Genomic DNA, 23,275 nt, shown 5'->3' on the forward strand with positions numbered 1-23,275 from the left:
ATCTTTTCTGAACTACTTTCACATTTATTAATATTCCAAGATAGTAATCGCACTTGTGAAACTCGTGCAGAGAAACTTGCATCTCCACTCATTTTACATTTCAATAGCAAAGTAATATTTTTTTTTTGGTTGGAAAGATAGGCACATCCGTTGTACAAAGATAGAGCTAGGCTCTTGGTCTCCCACTACTTGGGAAACAGGACTAGTACTTGAAGTATTAGCTACTAAAGAAGTTCTTCTATTACACATACTAGATAAACTATATGAGCCAGAGAGAGACTGTGTAACATTCCTACTAGGCTGCCGAGTCATCCTGCTATGGAGTGTGCCCGGGTGATTTTGTTCATAACAAGACATAGCAAAAGGTGGGGGTGTTCCAAAAAGTAGGCATTGTTCCTTTACATGCGTTGCACCATATTTAGCTAATCTATCTGCTACACAATTCTGCTCTCTGTATATAACTTGTACGGATGGACTATCCAGCTGTTGGAGCAATGACCTGCAATCATTAATAATATTAATAAAGCTCATTGCCGGTGTTTTTAACATACCAATTATTGCTTGTGCATCCATCTCAATGATGATTGGTATAAGCCTTTGTTGGATAGCAATTTGTAATCCTTTGAGGAGTGCAAGAAGTTCTATTTGTATAGTGGTGCCTTCTTTGACAAACCCAACAAAGCCTATTACCCAATTGCTTTGATGATTGCGGATAACTCCACCAATTCCATAAGCGCTTAGAGCCGGGCAGCAAGATCCATCAATATTTAATTTATAAAACATATGATCTGGTGGATGCCATTTGATATAGATAGGAGACTTTGAACTCTTCTTAATAGAGTGATTAGTTAAAAAGTAATATTCAGCTACCTTTACTAACAGAGAAGGCAGATTCAAGTCGTTTATTTTATGTTCATAAACAAACTTATTCCTTTTAAGCCAAATTTCCCACAATGCAAAAGGAATCATAATTGTAGAAGGGATGTTGTGAGGTGTAGAAAGCAAAGGTGTACGTATAAATTTATACAACCAAGTCATAATCTCATTTTGAGGAACTGCTATTGTGCTAGTGGGAGGTGATATTCTAAGAGATTTCCAAAGAAGTATGGTGTTAGCATAATGTTGAAATAAATGACTAATTGTTTTGTGACATTGTGGACAGCTTGCTGAATTAGTAATACCCAATCATGTAAGATACACAGTTGTTGGGAGTATGTTATGACACATTAGCCAAAGGAAAAAAGATAATTTAGGGGGACTTGAAAGAGTTGGTTAAGCATGTACCATTAGTTGTATTAATGGTGATTAAACATTAACTGAGAAGATACCATTCTCTGTTAAATTCCAGTAAATTTTGTCATAGTTTGTGGGTTCAATTGGCATATAAATATTATTAATAAGGGAATTTATATGTAAGGGTAATTCAAAAGGTATGTTATCTAGGTGCCAACTATTATTATAGTAGTAATTAGAAACTAGTTTGTTTTCCTCAAATTGAGGCATTGATCCATTAATGTAGCATCTAAGTATGAAATTATGCTTGAGCCAGGGGTCGTCCAGAACTTAACATGTTGTCCCGTTGCTATATTCCATTTATAACCTAATCTGCAATATTTCCAGCCATTAATAATATTACGCCAAGTAGTAGAGCTATTGTAACTTTGTAGAGGCTTTGGCCGTACATAATTATGTAAAAGGACTTTTGCCCATAACTGATGTGGATCATTGAACATTCTCCATGCAAGGCTTGCATGAAGTGACTTATTTTTTGTATCAAGATTTTGTATACCTAAACCCCCAAGTTCCAAAGGTTGCGTGATTGTAGACCACTTAAGGAGATGTAATTTTTTCTTTTGAGCAGTTGTGCCCCATAGGAAATTCCTTTGGTACCTGTTAAGGTAGCTTAGTATATAACTAGGTATTTTTATATATTGCATCAAGTGATTGAGAAGATGGTTAAGGGTGGATTTTATTAAAGTTAGTCTTCCCGCTCGAGAAAGAAAATTAGTTTTCCAGCCTGCCATTTTTGTTTTAAAATTATCAAGTAAGAATTGATAGTCAAAGTTTGCAGGCTTGGTTGTAAAAATAGGGAAACCCAAGTACTTTCCAAAACTACGACCCTTTTTCATATGAAATAGTTGCAGAATTATATTTTTAGTATTGGGTTGACAATTCTTTGAGAAGTAGATTTTTGATTTATCGAAGTTGATAGATTGGCCAGACTGATTAGTAAACTGTGTAATAGTACTAACCATTGATTGGCACGTACTGGTTGTAATTTGCGAGGTGAGGGTAATATCATCTGCGAAAAATAAATGAGATAATTGATGCCCATTTTTTGATAAAGATATGGGTTTCCAAGCCTGATAGTCAACAACATTATTGATCTTTCTAGACAACATTTCAAGACATAGGATAAACATATAGGGTGACAAAGGATCACCCTGTCTTATACCCCTTGTGGGCTGAAATGAATCAGTTGGACTACCATTGATTAATATAGAGGTAGTAGTGGTGGTAATACAAGACATAATTAACTTAGTAAACTTAGCTGGAAAATTTAAACTTACTAAAGTATTACGAATGAATGACCATTCTAATTTATCAAAAGCTTTTTCTAGATCAATCTTAAGAAGCATACTGAGATTGTTCCCCTTCATTTTTTGAAATTTGTTAATAATTTCTAGTACTATGATAGCATTATCCGCAGCTCTTTTGTTTTGTTGAAAACTAGATTGTATGGGATGGATTCTGTGTTCCAATATTGGCTTTAATCTATTTACCAAAATTTTTGTAATAATTTTGTAAATAGTATTGCAAAGACTAATAGGTCTATATTGAGCAACCGTTGATGCATTATTATTTTTAGGAATAAGAAAGATAAAGGTAGAATTTATTTTGGGGTCAATTTCGTAGTCAGTGAACACCTTATAACAGAAATGTTTCACAGATTCCCCAATAGTGTCCCAATAATTTTGGTAAAAAAGGGGATGAAGTCCATCTGACCCAGGTGCTTTCATAGGCTTGAAAGACTTTATAGCATTAAGAATTTCAAATTCTTGTAGAGGTTGTGTTAGGGATTTTTGGTCAGCATGTGTTAATATGTTTGAGGGAAGTAGTTTTGATTTTGAAATTGAGATTGTTTTCTGCGTGGTAAATAAGTTTTGATAATAAAGGGAAATATGATCAAGAATTTTTGTAGGGTTTGTTATCCAATTTCCCCCGATCTTGAATAGCCGTAATTCTATTATGCCTTCTACGATTAATAGTAGTGAGGTAGAAAAATTTGGTATTAGCATCACCATTATTAAACCAGTCAATACGTGATTTTAGTTTCCAAAAATCTTCCTCTAACCTAAGTATTCGATTAAAATCCAACTTTAGTTCTTGTTCCAAATTTTGTAAGAAATTACTAGTTGGATAATGGATAGAAGCCTGAATTCCATTTAATCTTGCAAGAATATTCCTTTTTTGCTTAAAAATGTTACCAAATGTAGATTTATTCCATTCTTGCACTGATGTTGTGAAATTATCAATTGCAGGAAGTAATGTCACATTATCCATCCAAGCTTGTTCAACCACAGCATGAAAAGCAGGATGACTAGTCCAAATAGTCTCAAACCTAAATAATTTTTTCCTAGGTAATGGACAATGTTGAAGTTTTAACTTAATGGGACAATGATCTGAGTGTGTGCGGGGAAGGTGTGTAACAAGAGCGTTAGAGTATTGATTAATCCATTCATAGTTAGCAACTATACGATCAATACGTTCAAGTATAGTATACTTCTTATGTCTTCCATTAGTCCAAGTATATCGACTACCCTTAAAACCTAAATCAGTCATGTGACAATAATTAAGGCAGTCCAAAAATTTATTAGAACGTGAATTATTTATAGGAAGTCCACCAAATTTATCAGTTGCATGTGTAATTTCATTAAAGTCTCCTCCAATTAACCAAGGTCCATGATAATTATCATGTACAGACATGAGATTATCCCATAACAATTGTCTATTAACTAATTCATCACTAGCATAGATAGCAGTAAATAAAAATTTAAAAGGTAAAGGTTTTACCTGGACATGGCAGTGAATTTCTTGTGCAGTGGTGGCCACTGGATCAACAGCTAGTACATTGGCCAACCACAATATGGCAATTCCTCCGGAATGGCCTGTTGCAGCCACCTCAATCATACCATCAAAATTAAAATCTTCTTTCACACTTTGGTGTGTTTGACAGTGTGTTTCCAAAAGAACAACTAACGCTGGCCTATTATAAACTCTAGGTAAAGTTAGAGATATACAAAATCTCAACTCAAAATATGAAGACCAGTTTCATTCAAGATTAACAGAAACCATAAAGCTAATCAAAACAAAAGGCTAGCATTTTAAACATCCAATACGAAAAACTTATTTTATATGTTTCACATATACATGAACATAGTCTGAAGCAGATAGGCATGTGTTCAATAGAGTTCAAGATTCATTGCTCCCGAGCTTCAATCACCACTGTTCGAGGGATTGTCTTAAAGGACGACAACTGTCACAAATTGTCTAAGCTTCAAACTTTCAAAACAAAGAGGGTCTAATGAGTCCTATCAATAGCAACGATTGTCTCAAATTAAAATAAATTAGAGATAGACAGTGATCGTGTAAAAGAAGGATTACCTCTTACAAGCATAAATCTCACATTCTTGTGAGTTCTTCAGCCAGGAGTCAAATTTAATGTTTCATCTAATCTGATCTCACGTCTAAGCCAAAAATAATCCCTTTACCTGCAACCATCAATCAACCAAGTCAACACGCACACAAAAAACAGAGAACATTAATCCATTAATTGCACCTCAATCTTAACTCAACTAATTAAAATAATAATATAATTCAGGAAACAGAAGCATTTTGAATCTCAATATGTTAATTACGGGCAATAACAAGAACTACTTAGAATTAAGTTAAAATTATGGCAAAATAGTTCGTCCAAACCTTGAATAGAAATTGAATTGCAGAACTCACAACAAAACGTAGCAAAAGTAACATAAAATAAATGGTTAACCTAGAAAAGAGCCAATCACGATCACCCAGAAATGCTTAGGGCTGCTGGAACTACCGAAAATCAAACTGGAAAAAGACATGCATTGTAAAAAAAAAAAAAATAACAAAAACATGAAAAATAATAAAATCAAAATGCATTAATTAAAAAAAAAATTTATCTGATTGAATTGAAGAAAGTCAAGTAAACAAAGAGGTATATTCCAAGCACACAAGAAAAAGCTTTTGTTCAATACAGTTTCATTCTAGTAGGGCAAGCAGGGAATATGTATATGGAGAGTGCAAATTAAAAATAAGGAAAAAACTTACCGCAACTCAGGAATCCAACCACACAAGACAATCTCGAACCAAAGCAGAAAAAATTGAAAACTATGACCAGTTAGTGAGTCACGAAGGCTATAGCCTATAAGCAGAGAAGGGAAGGAAACAAAATGACGTCTGTGTGAGAGAGAAAATAGAGCTCAGGACAGGAGTGTATTCTAAAATCAATCCATATAAACATATGTACATTATAGGTGTCATGTCATCAACATGCAAATGCACACACGAGGTTATTATTGTCTTTTCGGTTTTATTTCAGCGTACAAAACAGATTTTGAATTGCACATAAGCGGGCCCCACCTAAACTTTTTCCATACTGAGTTGTATTCTTGAGTGCAATTCATGCGGCAGCTTCTGTAATTGGAGATGGATTAGTACTGATACTGATACTTGAGATTGTACTTGAAAGTCATGAAAATAAATCTCATTTTCATTAACCGCTCATTACGAACACTGCTGTAACAAATTGTACAACGAGTTATTTAAATTGTACTTTATACGTGTACCAATTTTATTGGCTACTGCTTTCCTTGCCCTTTTATAGGCCTGGCCAGTTAGCACGTGTATTTGCTTGTTTTTCATCAGACCACGTGTTATATACGAAGCACTCTCAAAACTCAAAAGCCGAATGGGTTTCACTTCTTTGAATCAATCTCTCTAGACCGCAATTTCTTTCTTATTCCTTTCACAGTGAACTATCAGCCAGAAAGACATCAAAAGCTATGGTCAAACTCTCTACCAAGTTTTGCTCCCAACATTTTTTTCTCTTTGATTTGAACTGTGTGCTTCACTCCTTCGTGGGGTTTCTCTAGATAGGTTTTCTGTGTCAGTTTTGAATGTGTTTGAGCTTGGGTTTCACGACTTTCTGATGGAAAATTGCAGCTTATTAGTTTTTAGGTTTGCATCTGAATCTTCGGTGATTTTGTTTTCTGTTTTAGCGTTTTAATGCTAGCATCTTCATAAAGAATCGGATCGGGAAGCTTTCTTGTATTTTTCTCGATATTTACGTTGGTAGAGAGATTTGAGAAGAATCATCAGTGCATATGAAACGAACGAAGATTAAGATACTTCTCACCTTAGACCATTTTAATTTAATTTTTTATCTTTCTTAATCCAAATTTTCTTCTCCTAAACATTCACTGCTCCTTTCGTCTCCTTCTGTTTCCAGGTTTACTCCTATCCTGCTTTATTTTCCAACCCACTTTGACCTTCCAAATACCAATACTTTCCTCAACTCCCTCTTCATTACATACATTTTCTCCTGCAAACACACGGCCCTCTTCAAAATTGCTAATACTTGTTAAACTAACAATGTAACAAACCCAAAATTTCAACCCAATTGCAGCATTTAAAATTGATTAAAATAAAAAAAATTATTAGTTAGATCAAATGATTACTACTGCAGCTATCACAAATGTTGAATTCACTTTTTTCGGTCCCTTCTCTTCCCCTCCCGCCCCCTTCCCCCTTACTCCGAAGATGGAAACAAAGTTCGATTCATCACTAATAATTGATTGAATCTCTATTTGCTCCTTCTCATAACAATAATAACAAATACAAATATCAATATTCGCGGTATATCTACATAATCTCTTTGCCTCTTTGATGGAGAAAAATTGTCTGCACACCATCACCTTCCAGGGTGTAAAGTAGGATACCTGCTAGAAATACTAATTGTTATTAACATCAACAACATTATATAAGGTGCTTATGTGAAATATTGAACAAGATGCAATATACTCACAATCTCTAGAGCACAAACTTTGTGAAGTAGGAATCCATTTACATGTTGCCTAAGAACACCAAAAATGAAGAGACTATGCTATAGAATGATAGTATAAAGGGTAGACTCAGTCTCAAAAGTGTACTGCATATCAAGAGAAATACTCACATAGTCAGCAATGATAGTAGGCCTTTTCTCAACATTGTTGGCACAATCCTGTCCACTTATATCTGCATCCTAAATAGGAAAAAGTAAAACAAGAACAATATAGGTTAATTAAATTTCTTTTATAAACAAGAAATTTCTTATGGTAAGTGGTGCACGGTTCGAACCTCGTTAGATAATGTGCCTGTCTCTCTACCCTTTTTCCCTTAAAATCCAAGCTTTTATTTTCGGCAAGATTCGAACATGTGGCATACATCTAATGTACACCACGTGTTGCGCTCTTACCACAAGATCAAAGCCGTTGGGCTATGTTTAGATTTTGTGAATATTGAGAAACAGATTTGCAGATGAAAAAGGTATCTGGTTTTAAGGCATTCCTCGAGTTCTTGGAGACATGGACCACAAACATTAATAATTTGACTTACCATTCCATATTTCAGGAATACGCCATGTAAAGGCTGTAATTTGTGTTTTAGTTCCGTTAGAGTAGTATCTTCTTCGCAAGCTATCAATGGATGAATTCCGACAGCAATGCACCTACATTTACACGATATCACTTTAGTCACATAGGGAGGTCATGTCACAAAATACATTATCATATTTTCTCTTTGGAGTAGAATAATGCAGCTTGAAGGTACCATTTGCTTTCACTACTTTCAAGTGTGTATTTCAGCCATTGTGATTGCCTATCTCCAGCACCATTTGAAGTAACCTAGCAAGAAGAAAAATAAAGTTAAAAGTTTACTGAAAGCTCGACAGCAAAAGGCTACCCAACTTCCAAGGCTTGTTAAATATAGGCATGATAAAAGCAGTTTTCTTGAAGATCCACTTTTATTTTCTCGAAAATCAAATTCCAATCCAACGGAAAAAAACGAAGCAAGACAAGGAATCAGCTGGGGGAGAGGCTGAAACAGAATCTAGGCAATGAGGTAGCTATGGTACAAAATAGGTCTTAAGCCATTTCTGTACTCATAACTGTAGCAGTTTACAAACATATTCATTCTTCTATATTCATCCATTTCGCAAATTCACATTGATGTTCAACGTTGACTAAAAAGTTAAAATCTCTGAATTTGAAATATGAGGGAATTCCTGCTTGTATGTATAATGCCAAGTGCAAATTTAAAAGCCAAATAACGTCAAAGAAGACAATCGAAAGTGCTTATAGAATCCTGCTAACTGCCATAGTAGGAGGCATCACAATCCCTCTTTTCATCCGAAATTACTTATGACATTATCAAATCTAACACAATCTAAAATTTGGCAAAGTTAATAAGACTATCAAATATGAGGCAAGCTAAAATTTGAGAAGTTATTTGATCCCCTGGTGTTGAACCTCTTAACTGTTGTATTGGAAGTATTATTCAATAACCTTATACTGATTTGACGGATAAGCGACAAAGAAGTTGAAAGTGAATACTATTCAGATGACAAGGAATCGCATTTGCAAATACTATCAGTTAGTGGAACTCATATGTCTGTCCAATAATGCAATCAATTAGTGGTCGAGTAAAGATACCAAAGCAACAAAATAGAAAGCAAAAATTTCCCTACATCGTTCCACCTTCAGCAACATATAAAAAAAAATTATATATACATAACTAAGCAACTTTAAAAACATGTTAAACATGTAACTGAATACATATACTGTCATAATCTGGATATTTAACCAAACAGGAATTTCATTAAGTAATTGCTCCTAGCTTTGAGAGTCTCGCTCGCCCAAGGGACGAATAACAAGATCCTAATAAAGCACGATGAATTTCATGTAAGCAAATGTTCAACAAAGGTTGAAACGGACAAAACCATACTGATACAGATACATTCTCCTTTTGGAGAAAAGATTTCCTGCATCGGCAGATTTTCAATGAGTATCCTAGAATTCTCTAATACAATATTTTCTACTCTTTTTACGTGCAATTGATATGGGAACTAAGTACATACTGCTGTACATCAAGGACTTATGTACAGTTGTATATCAAAGACTTACATTACACTTTTTAAATTCTTTTTTAGACGTAGTCCAATTTTATAGATTTATCCAAGAATGACTTCTCTATTCAGTTTCCTACTTCGTTTTGCTACTGCACTGAAGCACCCCAGGTGGCCGAACTCATTACCTGAAGGAGTTTCAGCGCCAAAACAATAACAATAGCAAGTTTGACAACACTGTTTGGCGAAACCATTAAAATAGTAAAACTACCGATAGAAGCGAGACGCATGAAGGTCAAATTATAAGTAAAAGTGCACAAATAAAATAAGAGGGAGAGTACCTTGTGCTTCATCAAGATAAGGTAATGTGATATTTCATAATAATTTTAAAACCATTTTAAGCATATAACGTACAACCAAACTCTGCGAAGAATCAATGTGAACTACTGAATCAAACAGAGCTATTAAAAGGTGAAAAGGCTAAAAAGTAATGATTGACCTAACAAAACTTCTTACCAACTGAAAAGAGAAATATAAAATCCAGCAGATGAGCAACAGCAGCTTATCAGAGTCTGCAGAAGATGTTGAACTTCAACAACTGTATCAATAAAGTATCCAAATTATAAATAAATTTCAAGCAGAGCTCCTTATATGGATTTAATGTTTCAGTGATGACTCGGAGGAAGAACAATGAGATAATTAGCTAAACTTGTCTGGTTAATTTGAAAACTAAAACCCATAAGCTTTTTATGGTAAGAAATTTATAAATATGATGTAGCAAGGCCAATCAAGATGAAATTGTCTATAATTTCACAAACTGTCCCAGCCAACAATTTACCCAATTTGAACAATTTTTACCCAGCCGAAATTCTGAAAATCAGGAAAAGAAGAAATCAAAACCCACCTTATAACTATAAGCAAAACATAAAGAGAGAAAACATACAATCTCAAAGGACTTTTGGTCAGGCAAGTTGATATGCAGTTTTTTTCTCAAGAGAAAAGAGTACCATTAACACTTGCTCAATTTAAAGGACTTCTGGTTAAGTTTCCATGAGCAAACTTGAATTGTTTAAGGTAGTCATTCACCCCTCGTCCTTTGAGAGCTTGAGTAGAGTACCTACAAGTTGAGGATGGCTGAAGGGAAACACAAGGACAATTCATTTCAAATGATGAAATCCAGTTCTAAAAGGGGAAAAGTTAGTCCAAGAGAACAAATTGTTTATTCATAGAGGAGCATATCATGGAATCTTCGTAGAACTAACATGCCAAGTAGCCTTCCAAGGAAGGGGCCGGTGGAGGTGTAAGATTATCATTTCGTCAAATTGTAATTGCCAATTTAAGATGGATACATTTTTGTCAGATAAAGTTGTGAACATGTGTTTCTGTAGTAAGTTCACAAGCCAAACATCCTTTGCACAATAAGAGAAGTTAACAAGCAATGTCTCCTAATATAAGTTCTTGCATAGTTAAACAGCTTGTCTTCAAAAAAAGCTACATTTCATCTTCTAATACTTTCTATCTTGCTTCTAATATTTTCCATTTGCACTTTAAGAACCAAAGTTTAGAATTCTCTAAGCCAAAATGAAGGTAAACATATACAAGCACATCATATAAGTGAACACAATATGATATTCAATCAGAAAAGACAAAAAAAATTAATTCTTATACGCATGTCTTATTCATTTGTTAAAAAAAATGGCACTTTCAAGCTGGTTCACACAATCTAGAGACAAACTTTAAAGGAACAATTTTGGAAGAAGAACACCTTATGATTAAGCAAACTTTGAAGCAGCCAGAACTAATGAGTGCTCGTGCTGGTCAATCCTCCTTGTGTTATTAAGTGGTTGCCGACAATCGACATCCCTAACGAATCCTGTTGTCCAACTTCACTTGACTTGATGAGGGACCATGTGATAGTAGCATCAGGCCATACTTATGATCGAAATTTAATTGCTCAGTGGATAAATTCAGGGCACCACACTTGTCCAAAAAGTGGTCAGTGGCTGATACATATGGCTCTCATTCCCAACTACGCACTAAAAAGTCTAATCCATCAGTGGGGTCAAGAGAACAACATCCCAACAATAGAACCTACATTATCTCCTTCATATTCAGAAGGTAGCAGCAATAGTAAGATTAAGAAATGTGACAAGGCGATTGACTACATTTCTGCTACTAAAGCTGCCACATATGTTGTGAAAAAGACAACAAAGTTTTTAGTTGGGAAACTGCAAACAGGATCTCCAGATATACAGAGACATGCAGCATATAAGCTAAGATTGCTCATGAAAACTGGAATGGACAATCGCAGAATCATAGCTGAGTCTGGAGTTATTCCATTTCTGATGACTCTGCTTGGTTCCCGTGGTACAAGAATCCGGAAGAATGCAGTCACAACATTTCCACCAACCCTCAATCCATCAACTCCCTGCTTAATTAAGTTCTCAGCTTGGTAATTAGTGACTACATTTCCACCAATCACATCCAAGTGAGGGTAAGTATGTTTCACATGCTTGATCATATTAATCTGGTACAGCGAATTCCCTTGCGAGCTATCAATCACCACAGCATTAATCCCTTCTTTCACCAAATGCTCCAGCCTCTCTTTATCTGATTCCCTCGTCCCCACCGCTGCCCCCACTAAGAACTTCCCGTCTTCCCCTAAAGATGGCAAACCCAATTTCGGAAGTCCCTTTATTCTCTCCGTGTCAGCACTCGTCACTAAATTGACTACTTCCCCGTTTTCCTCCTCCTCGTTTACTAATGCAACAAAGTCCAGCTTTTTAGATGCCATGTAGCCTGCCACGTCATTGAAATCATAACTCGAAGGCAGAGTAACGGGAGAAGTGTTCATATAAGCAGAAATCCTAGCTTCCTTATTGCTCAAGTTCTTCCAATCAGACTTTGACACGTGTCCTAACAGTTTGGATTGTTTGTTCCCTGACTCGGTGACGAAAATGCAAGGGGAGTTAGCGAATTCATCGGCGGAATGGATTGAATCCGAGGGAGTAGCGAAGATTAAGTCGGCGGAGAAAGGGATTTTATGAGATTTGGCAGCAAGGATGATGGATGCTTGTTGAGAGATAGTGTTGTTGTAGTGAACCATACCTATTCCGCCGAGCGCCGCCATGGCAACGGCCATGGAGGTCTCGGTGACGGTGTCCATAGGAGAAGCGACGCAGGGGATGGAGAGGGAGATGTTGCGGCTGAGCTTAGTGGAGAGGTTCACGTCGTCGACGGGAAGTCGATATAGCTTATGAGATTTGATTATTGTTGGCTCGTAATAGTTTTGATAATTCAAAGGCCCAAAGAAAAAATTTAATGCATTATTAATTTTTATACTTACTAGATAAATATATTTTTTACATGTAAAATTTATTCGGTATGGTTCGATATTTTTTGGGTTTATTTTTATAAAATAAAAAACTTATCCTAATTATCGGTGCAGTTATAGATTTATATAAAAATCTACGGTTTCTTAAAAAGAAACCTAAAAGTTGGTTCGGTGTGGTACAGTTCGGTCGATTTAGTCGGTTTTCGAATATCCATTGACACTCCTACGTGTCTTTGTTCGGGTTCGCATAGTGGGAGAACGTGGTTGGTGCTCGTCATCATGTTCGGTTAGTCAGACGCGTTCGCGATATTATGGGAGCAGCAAACCTTCGTGATCGTGTGGGCTCTTTTGTGGTTGTATAGTATATTTTCCTAAGCAACAACATTTTGTGCCTCGCGAACGCGAGACTTGTGCCGCGTTCGCGAAGAGAACTTCTGGGCAGATTATTTAAGATGTTATTTCGGGACTTTTACCCATTCTTTCATATTGAGCCCTAGACTTCGAGAAGAGGAAATTTTGAGGAGAAGTTTCACTGCTACATTGGAGGTAAGAAATTTTCACTTGGATTGGAGGTTAAGAGGTTTTATGTTAAGAGCGACATCTCTTGACATGGATAAGTAATGAAGTTCTCTGAATCAACACATCGATTCGTATGGGTAAGCATAGGTTTGGGATTTTTCTGCGCTAGTTTTTTTTATTAAGAAGGGTATAAAAGTAATTTGACTTTTTAAATTTGGGGTTCCTGTTTTTAATATAACTAGTATCTATGAACGTACGTTGCACGTTAGTAATGGCACGTGATGATTTAAATATTTATTTATATAAGGGAACAATAAAATTTTATTAATGAAAGAAATTTTATGTGTAATAATACAACAATCATCGAAATGCTGAAAAATATAATTACATTAGCATAATACATGACTTTAAAATAAAAGGACATCATAAAAACTTACACAAATGATTAATTTTGTCATGTTAGTTAGATAATTATATATTATAGTTTAAAAGTATTTAATGTGATGGTATCTTAACGAACACTTTTTGTGAACAATATTTTTGTGTGTATGTTTCCTCCTAATGCATTTGTTGCTCTGCCTTAACCAGAACTCTTGTTGTCGATCTTGATATCCCTCTTGAAAGTACAACATACAATTGTTCATGCAAGAAAATATATTGTGGTAAATATAGTCCAATATTTAGGATGTTTGCCCTTTTACTTTATTTATTATATTTGCAAAACATAAACATACTAAAAATTATTTTCATACAAATTTAAAAGAATATTCCTTAGTTTCAGAAGACTAAAGTTTAATTCAGAGATAAGAATATACTTAGAAACACATTAATCAGTATCATAATTTTTGCATGTATGACGTTATTGTCAAAACTTCTATATACCATCAGTGTACTATTGCATAAGCTATTCGGCATATCTAAGTTTTTCAGTAGTATGACAGGCATATTTTTCTTCAAAGTTAACCTATATACAATGAAAAATCAATTTTAACTTAGTCTATTATATATATATGGTGATACTAACATACATAAGAAATAAGAAACTTGACAACAAACATGTATGACATAAGGCCATTTGATATTAAAGTATTTAAGTATTCTTCTTGATAGTAATTATTGGTATCATTTTCTGCTGAGTCAAAAATTGAAAAATATTTTATTTTTACAATAAAATTTGGCAATCAACCTTTTATTTAGTTGATCAATATATTCATTTGTGCTAGCTAATATGTCTTTTTAATTCTATCATGTGATTTGCACAGATTGCATTTTAATCTAATGATAAAAATATTTCTCTTATTAAATATACTACTATTACCATTGAGATTGATAATCAAGTTTTTAGGAAGAATCGAATCATCTTTTATTGGATGCTCTTCTTCGTTTTTGACACGAAGCAAGAAGATATTGAATATTGGATCTGTTCTTACTTTATATTTCTTGTAAGTTGAATCTTTTTCGTATGGGGCCAGAAGTATAACTTTGGCAAGCTAGCTTTTACAGTCTATGCTTTTGTCGATTTTGGAACTACTAATAATACTTGACGGAAATCACCTCTCAAACTATTAATGTTTCACCAAATGGTTCATTAATATTCAATATATATCTAGGACTCCGGGCAATTATTTCAATCGTTTGACACTTAGCCATAAGTGTTTCATCCCATATTATCCATTTTGCATTCCTTATAAATTTAGCACCAATGATCTGCTTATATTTGTGATGGTTACTTAAATTGTTTGAAGATGTATATCAAATCTAAAATGGATGGCCTCGCAATAAAATCATCGTTGGTACACCACTTGCTATTATTGCTAAGAGTGACATGCCTCTTAATATGATATTTGCAAGTAATTCATGACATAGAAATATTATTTTGATTCTGCCGGATGCATCTACAAAGAATAATCCTGTTATACTAGAGTCGACTCTTTATAATATAGTTTTGTAAGTTTGTTCTTGTTTAGGACTTAGCTTTGATTGTGCTTCCTATTGTGTTTTTGATTCTTAATAATATACTAACCTTTTTACTCTGTGTTCTAACGCTTTTTTATGGAATAAATTTATGTACCCTAAGATTTTTTTTAACTTGAATAAGAATTTTACTCATATGATAAATTTAAACAAAAATTGAATTGGATTCTCTTGCTAAATAATTAATTAAAAGATTTAGTTATTTGATTTTAACATAAAAAATAACTTATTATACGTTGATTGAGGTCTTAATATTAGTTCATATCTTGTTTTGAACATTTAATCGTAATTATAATTTTATCCACCATAAATTTTATTTTCAAATAGTAAAAGATTGATATGACATTTCACTTTTAGATCTTTATGTTTGTAATGTTAGGAATCATATTAGTATAATTACTTTCCGGCTGTCTAATTCATTTAAAATTGAACAAGTAAATATTTTTAGTCATGTAATCCTATTTTTTAGGATATATTTCTTAAAAATTCTTATTACTAATTAAATTTGAGAATGTATAATATTGTTCAAATCCATTTAGAAAAAGAAGAGCCTATATTATTATACAAACGTAAATACAATATTAATATATCAATTAGAAACATAAATTAATTTAATTCCTCTGTACTATCTTCTCTCCCTTGAAAGTAAATAGGACGGCTAATACTCTAGATATTTTATTTCTTGAAATTAAATTAGACATTATTAAAACTTTAATTAAATTCCCGTGTCCTATATTCTCTCCTTTGTCCGCTCATATAGTCGGTATTTTATACCCTTTGAAGCTACATTGCTCCTAATAATGAATGATTCAATTGCTACATAAACTAAAAATGGAAAAGTTAATTTTGAATCATAAACCAATTAGAATAGAATTCCGAGACACGCTCTTTCTCCTAATTCAAACTAAACTCAAAAGAAAAAGGAAAATAACAATATTACTATTATATCCAATAATATAGTTATATTTTAGGGCTATTTTGGTCTTCCAACATCGTATTCATGCTTTTATAATAACTAGTATCTATGAACGTGCGTTGCACGTTAATAATGGCACGTGATGGTTTAAACATTTAAATCATCTAACAGCTAGAAAATAATATTACATTAGCATAATACGTGAATTTAAAATGAAAGAACATCATTAGTGTCACGACCCAAAATCCCAACCCGGTCGTGATGGCACCTCTCGTGGGGACAAGGCCAGCCAACAACAAAACAATACATCTCTTTATAATTACTTAGCAGGAATAAGTCTAATTCGCAGATAATATAATCACAAGTGCGAAGTAAACATGATAGAATAATGGAAACCATCCCGACTCAGCCCGAAATCGGGGTGTCACAAGCCACGAGCATCTAAAGATCTAAATACTAATACAAGACCAGCAATATACAGAATGGAATTTAGAATCAATGAAGAAATACGGTGCCGTGAACGCTGACGATCACCTTGCTCAGCTACAATAGTATACCTTCAGTTCGCTAATAACCCGCTACCAGGTGAACAATACCTGCAACTGCATGCGAGGTGGAGGGAGTAAAGTGAGTACTTCCAACTCAGTGGTAATAAGAGTAAATAATAACTGAGCGATAAGAAATCACGTAAGAACACTTCATCATGCTATCTAAGACGGTACAACCCTTTTTGAAAACAGTAATTCCATGAAAATCCTTTATAAAATATCTGACTCAGTTTTAAACCTCTTTTGAAAATAATCTTTTTAACAGTTGCAAAATAATTCCAGCCATCGGTGTCACTATGCACAGAAACCCGCCCCTCGGGCAATATCTTCATTCCTGGTCAGCCACTCGGGCCCCAACACTCAAGGATCAGATAGCACCAGCAAAAGTAGATAAATATCTCCAGAAATATCACAACGACAAATAATGAACAAATGCATGAATGCAATGCAATGCATATGATGGTACATTCCTGTACCCACTGCGGCGTGCAGCCCGAGCCATCCATATTTATTTATCGTCGACGGCGCTCACTGGGGGTGTGTACAGACTCTGGAGGGGCTCCTACAGCCCAAGCGCAATATCTTGGTCAGTCATTGTTACCTGACCGGTCAGCCGTTGTTACCTGACCAATTTATATCATACAGTGCCATTGTTACCACTGTTCAAGTATATCATCCAGTGTCATTGTTACCACTATTTCAAGTATATCACACAGTGTCATTGTTACCACTGTTTCAAGTATATCACACAGTGTCATTGTTACCACTGTTTCAAGTATATCACACAGTGTCATTGTTACCACTGTTTCAAGTCACTTTATAATCAGTCCAGAAAATAATATAATAAGCCCTTTGGGCATTTACAAAACAGAAGTTCCCAGCCCGGAATACATTTAAAAATATCGTTTAAGTTTTCAAAACTTAAAATTATGGCTGAGTTTGCAAAACAGCATTTAAAACCTTGGACTCAAATTAAATGATATGCAAATCATGCTAAGTAGTAATATCAATCCTCTAAGGATTTTACAAATCGGCACAAGGCCCTAAACATGGCATCAAGCCCAGTAATATCAATGAAGTATGTGTATCAATCACCAGTATAGTATAAACATCACACGGGATGGACCAAGTCACAATCCCCAATAGTATCCGACCCCGCACTCGCCATGGAGTGCGTGTCACGCCTCAATATAGCGTTACGATGTGAAAGTCCGGGGTTTCAAACCCTCAGAACAGCATTTACATCTATTACTCACCTCTAACCGGCCGTAGACTAGTCCGCAATGCCCTTTCCTCTTGAATCGACCTCTTCGCGCGTCGAATCTAGTCAAAACCACAACAAATACGTTACAATAGGCTAAGGGAATATAACCCAATCAAAAAGACTCGAAAAATGTCGAAAATCCCGAAATTAGCAAAACCCGAGCCCCGGGCCCATGTCTCAAAATTCAGAAATTTTTACATCAATACGACCCTTATCTCGCCACGAGTCTATACATACCAAATTCACAAAAATCGGAGTTCATTTGACCCCTCAAATCACCATTTAATTCTCTTAAGTTTCAAGCCCTAAACCACCATTTTTGTCCATAATTTACTTGAGTTTTCAGCTCTAATCCATGTATTTAACTTGGAAATAAGTAGAAACAACTCACCTTTGATGCTTGATGAAATCCCCCTTGAAATTCTTTCCAAAATAATCCAAGCCAAATGAAAGAAATGAAAGAAATAAGCCAAATCCGTGTTTAAAAGAATATGTCCGTGCTTCGTCGAGTTGTACCTTGCACTTGTGCTATACAAGTTGTACATCCTATTAAAAATTTTCCTTATCGGACACCTTCTGTTTAAACACCCATAACGTCTTGTATAAGTATCCAAATGACAAACGGATTGAAGATTTAGAAACTAGACTCGAAGATCTTTAATTTGATAGGTTGTACACCATATAACTCTTTATGTATCCCGAGATATGAGCTTCTAAAGTAGGCTCCCCGAATCAGAAAATTGCAGCAGAAATTTCTGCAGCTTTTTCTTTTCTTTTTGGTCCGAATTTCATTCCGTTAACCTTCCGAAATCCACCCGAGGCCCTCGGGACCTTAACCAATTATATCAACATGTCCCACAATATCATTCAAACTTGTCCCAACCTTCTAAACACCCAAAATAACATCAAAACATCAAATCATCATCGAATTCAAGCCTAAGTTTCCAAAAACTTCCGAAAATACACTTTCGATCAAAAACCCGACCAAACGATATCCGAATGACCTGAAATTTTGCACACACATCACAAATGACATAACAAAGCTACATCAATTCTCGGAATTCCATTCCGACTCCCGGATCAAAATCTCACCTATCAACCGGAATTCGCCAAAATACTAACTTCGCCAATTCAAGCTTAATTCTACACCGGTCATCACAAAAATATTCCGGACACACTCCTAAGTCTCAAATCACCTAACGAAGCTATCCAAACCATAAAATTCACATTTCGAGCCCTCTAACACATAAGTCAATATCCGGTTGACTTTTCCAACTTAAGCTTACTTAAAAGAGACTAAGTGTCTCAAACCTTACCAAAACTAGTCCGAATGACTTCAACTTTTGCACACAAGTCATATTCGACATTACGGACTTGCACCAACTTTCGGAATCGCATTCAGACCCCGATATCAAAATTTCCACTTCCGGTCGAATTTTCTCAAAAACCTTCAAATTTCTATATTTAGCCAAATGACTTCAAAATGACCTCCGGACATCCGAATTCACTTCCGATCGCGCTCCCAACTCCAGAATCACCATACGGAGCTATTCCCAGACTCCGAATCTCAAACACACATCTATAACTCTGAAATGCCTTCCAACCCAAATTTATGAAATTCTTCTAAAATACTAACTTCCACAATATACGCCGAAATGCTCACGGTTTGTCCAAAACAAAATCCGGACACACGCCCAAGTCCGAAATTATCATACGAACATGCTGGAACTTTCAGATCTCAATTCCGAGGTCGTTTACTCAAAATTCTAATCCTAGTTCATTTCTTCAATTTTAAGCTTTCAAAATGAGAATTTCCATTTAGATTTGATTCCAAACTTCCTGAATTTTAATTCTGACCGTACACACAAGTCAATATACCTGAGAAGCCGCTCATGGCCTCAAACTACTGAATGACGCGTCGGAGCTCAAAACGACCGGTCGGGTCGTTACAATCTCCCCCACTTAAACATACGTTCGTCCTCGAACGTGCTGAGAACTACACTGAAGTAGTCCAAAATCACTTGTTTAACACATCATGCACCTTCCCATGCTACCACTACTCCGTTGAGCACATTAGCTCGATAATTCTGTAGATATACTTATTTATTCAAGCAAATAAGCCATTAGGCCCAATTCCAACATCCTGAATTTCCCTGCCAAGCCTGTTTCCATCATACGACCACCATATCAATCTCCACACGTTGTACCCAAACATGACTGCATAACTTTGTTGAATTCACACTTTGCATCACTTACTCATAGAACCACAATAACATTCTTTAAACATAATGGTCGAAATTCCACGAATCTGATGCTCCCATTGCATCTCATGATCTACACAGGTCTTGCTCTAGTTTTTATTTTATTTTATTTTTATATGTCTTGCTCTAGTTTTTTTTCAACACCGATACGACTGAAGAGATGTGCCGAAATTCACAACCAACTGCTGAATCAACAATTCATTAGATCTACACTCCTGACAAGTTCCATTACCTTGTCCCAAACCAAAGAATGATCTTTGCTCTATAATATACTTCATATAATCAGTTTGCACTGACCCCAAATCTAGTAACCTCGTCTCACCTAGTACGAACTGCTCAGGCAATAAGCCACCTCAGACATAATCAAAAATCCCACAAGACGCCACAATGTGCCAGTATGCTATCAATTCGAACGCGATACAAAAGGAAGGCGAACTCTAGAAGGAACTACTCAACTCGCACACTAACATAGACTTTCTCAGAAAACAGGGAAACAGAACACACAAAAGCAAATATGGGCACTGAACTGAACATCACACTGTTGCGGCGTGCAACCCAATCCAAACAACATACCCATGGTGGTGTATCACCCGATCCACATATAGAACTCATATAAGGAGATATACGTCGAGCTGAATAGCTCATCACATCAAAATACCGAATATCGGTCATAAACACACTAAGGTGCGTAATATCATTCCCAAGGAAACATATAGCGCTATAGGCTACAAACTCAAGCACAACTGAGGTGCAATACATGATCTAAGTCTCATCCTGCTCATATAACATCACCGTTGAGCGGAACCTCAACACATAAGGAATTTACCAAGCCATCTCACAACTCATATGGTGCAGTATATCTTTACATGAATTAACTGACCACGAAATAAGACCGCGACTATCCTTCCATAAAGAGCGCATTGCTGAAATAAACACAACTGGCCTGACATAAGGCTCACTTCCACATTTAAACATATCAACCGACCTCAAGGCGATCCTGATCATGCCAAGCTAGGCCAATAATCTTTCACAGGTCCATAACCCAATAAACAGAGTGCCCTCCAGGCATAAATTCTCAAATGGATGATATTACCAAAATCCTCATACTTGGTTTAAATTTCTAATTAATCAAGTGACTACATGTCACACTTATACAATATTCCTGTGGGACAAGCTCCCACCATCTTCCAAAATAATTAACGGGTCTGCACATCCAAACCACCAGCTGCACTAACGCTAAAAAGCGATCAAGAATCCCTAACCAAGATGCAAAGCCTTTCTCACAGAACACCGACCTCAGGTGATACTGACGTTAATACCCATCTTACTCAAAACACTGAAACTCATATACTGCTTATCTGAGATCGTGACATCACAGTTATTGACCAAACTGCAACCTTGGTCCTTACTTCAAATTCCAAACCACTCACTGCACCTCACGTGCCAATATACGATAGACGCGATTTCCATCACAACTATGGAACCGCCGATAGGCTAATACTTCATCACATAAGACTTTCCATTTAACTCACTTCAGGAGAACTATAGCAGCATACAGGCGAATCCTCGTAATCGTCGAATATGCCAATCTCTAAGTAGTTATCCAAGCCACCATAACACTTTCTAGGATCCGCCTACTCATAATAGGCCCTAACAAAAGAATGCTTCAGAATAACATCAATCACTGCGGCCGACACGCCTCATATTCATAACTCGATTACGCTAAACGAACCGATCACTGACACCAGTATACCAACTCAACTATGGCTAATCAATCTACTTCCTTCCAATTTATCCTTGATTGCCTTAGAAATAATAATATCTCCCTTTAACACCTAACTTATTTCAACCAAACTCACCCCGAGTGACCTTAAATCACGAGACCATCCTGTCTCAAATACCATGACCATTCCATGTCTCTCAAATGCTACATCGCAAGTCAAAACATCTTAGAACATTATGTGCCTTTCTTCATAAGCTGCTTCAAAAGCTTGACTCTTAACCGTACTTATAGACTCAAAATCATTAGGCACCACACTTTACCTCTTGAATTAACTAGGACCGCTATTGAGAGCACCCAGCTCTGACTTGGCCCCGAATGCAACCAACTCTACTGAATTTTATAACATATGAATACCCTCTCGATAAAGCACCTAGAGGGATCACTTCCCTCGAAGCCTGCACCTATACGAGGCATAAATCATGAATCTTCCCTCAAGTCTGAACATGAGCCAATAAGGCTAACCATAGCATGCATCCAATAATTCATTTACTCAAATTACCACTCATGGTCATTTTCCGTAGCTGCAATAACCCACCAATACGCCAATAACCAGAATTCACGCAGGTATTAAACTGTGCAATCAGCTAATCAACAGCAAGCTCCCCAACTTGGCTCGAAGCCATAGATCACAACACATATACTCTATTGCTGTCGTAATATCATGGTGAGATTAAACTCACTCCATCATAAGCTCGTGGAAACACGAATCATCTGGAATTTTAACTCTTCTGCAATTCTTGCATTTACTCACACAACAGTTAAGCCCACTCTCTAGGCGACCAATTTTTTTTAAGTCCTAATTTTCAAAAATTTTGACAGAGCCTCCTTTGTAATTGGTCCTATCCACCTGCCAGAGAATCACCAAAATCATCCTAACAACACATCCACAACTTGACAAAGCATCACAATGCATATCAATTACATAAATCTAAATTGATACATGGACATGCGTTGCACCTATTTGAATCATAACACATAGAAAATACCCTTCAACCCTCCATTATTGGGCTATTCAACCAAGTAGGAACATATTCTTCCTTTAATATTTTCGACCTTCAAGGTGGTCTCCTTGACTCAACGATTTCGTCATAATACATTTACGGAAGCGATCTCAGCTCCCAGACTTATCTAACTAGGAGACACGAAAAATATTCTTCACGCGCCCATAACTCGGGCTACTCAACAAATCACAATAAGAAACGAATCACTTAACAGTTCATCTACTATCCAGTAGGCTTCTTCGCCACTACCAAGTCGTACAAATACACCTCGCAACACTAACATACTCATCACGTGGATATCCAACCTCCATTCCGGCTAACAAGGACAATAATGAACATATGAGTTCAAAACACTTGCTCACAAAATCAGCACCTCGGTGCTTGTCACACCTCCTTTTTACGTACCCGCGAGGGCGCAAGGGAGTTTTTTCCAATTAAAGGACAATCGAAACGGGGTTGGTTTAATTATTTCAGAGTCGCCACTTGGG

The 23,275-nt window shown here is 35.9% G+C and overlaps 1 protein-coding gene across 14 annotated transcripts; it reads right to left on the bottom strand.

The window, feature by feature from the left end:
* Positions 1–91: 91 nt before the first annotated feature.
* LOC107760672 (inosine-5'-monophosphate dehydrogenase 2-like) lies at positions 92–12,489 on the bottom strand. Of its 14 annotated transcripts, none has more exons than XR_012701961.1 (8): positions 7,894–9,697; positions 7,681–7,792; positions 7,259–7,327; positions 7,112–7,160; positions 5,356–7,025; positions 4,666–4,772; positions 4,075–4,267; positions 92–499 (listed from the first exon to the last, which is right to left on the bottom strand). XR_012701961.1 is itself a non-coding variant. In XM_075236727.1 (8 exons), the coding sequence occupies exon 1, from the start codon at positions 12,351–12,353 to the stop codon at positions 11,349–11,351; it is 1,005 nt and encodes a 334-aa protein (XP_075092828.1). In that variant the 5' UTR covers positions 12,354–12,488; the 3' UTR covers positions 6,866–7,025; positions 7,112–7,160; positions 7,259–7,327; positions 7,681–7,792; positions 7,894–7,967; positions 9,704–9,759; positions 10,195–10,304; positions 10,953–11,348. The 14 variants fall into 14 exon arrangements, 13 of the variants coding, with proteins under 13 accessions (XP_075092828.1, XP_075092821.1, XP_075092826.1 ...); XM_075236727.1 differs by lacking the exons at positions 92–499; positions 4,075–4,267; positions 4,666–4,772 and adding exons at positions 9,704–9,759; positions 10,195–10,304; positions 10,953–12,488 and having other exon boundaries at positions 6,866–7,025; positions 7,894–7,967; XM_075236720.1 differs by lacking the exons at positions 92–499; positions 4,075–4,267; positions 4,666–4,772 and adding exons at positions 9,704–9,785; positions 10,195–10,304; positions 10,953–12,488 and having other exon boundaries at positions 6,866–7,025; positions 7,894–7,967.
* Between the last annotated feature and the right edge of the window lie 10,786 nt (positions 12,490–23,275).

Source organism: Nicotiana tabacum, chromosome 18 (genome assembly GCF_000715075.1).
Source record: "Nicotiana tabacum cultivar K326 chromosome 18, ASM71507v2, whole genome shotgun sequence".
NCBI classification, from domain to species: domain Eukaryota; kingdom Viridiplantae; phylum Streptophyta; class Magnoliopsida; order Solanales; family Solanaceae; genus Nicotiana; species Nicotiana tabacum.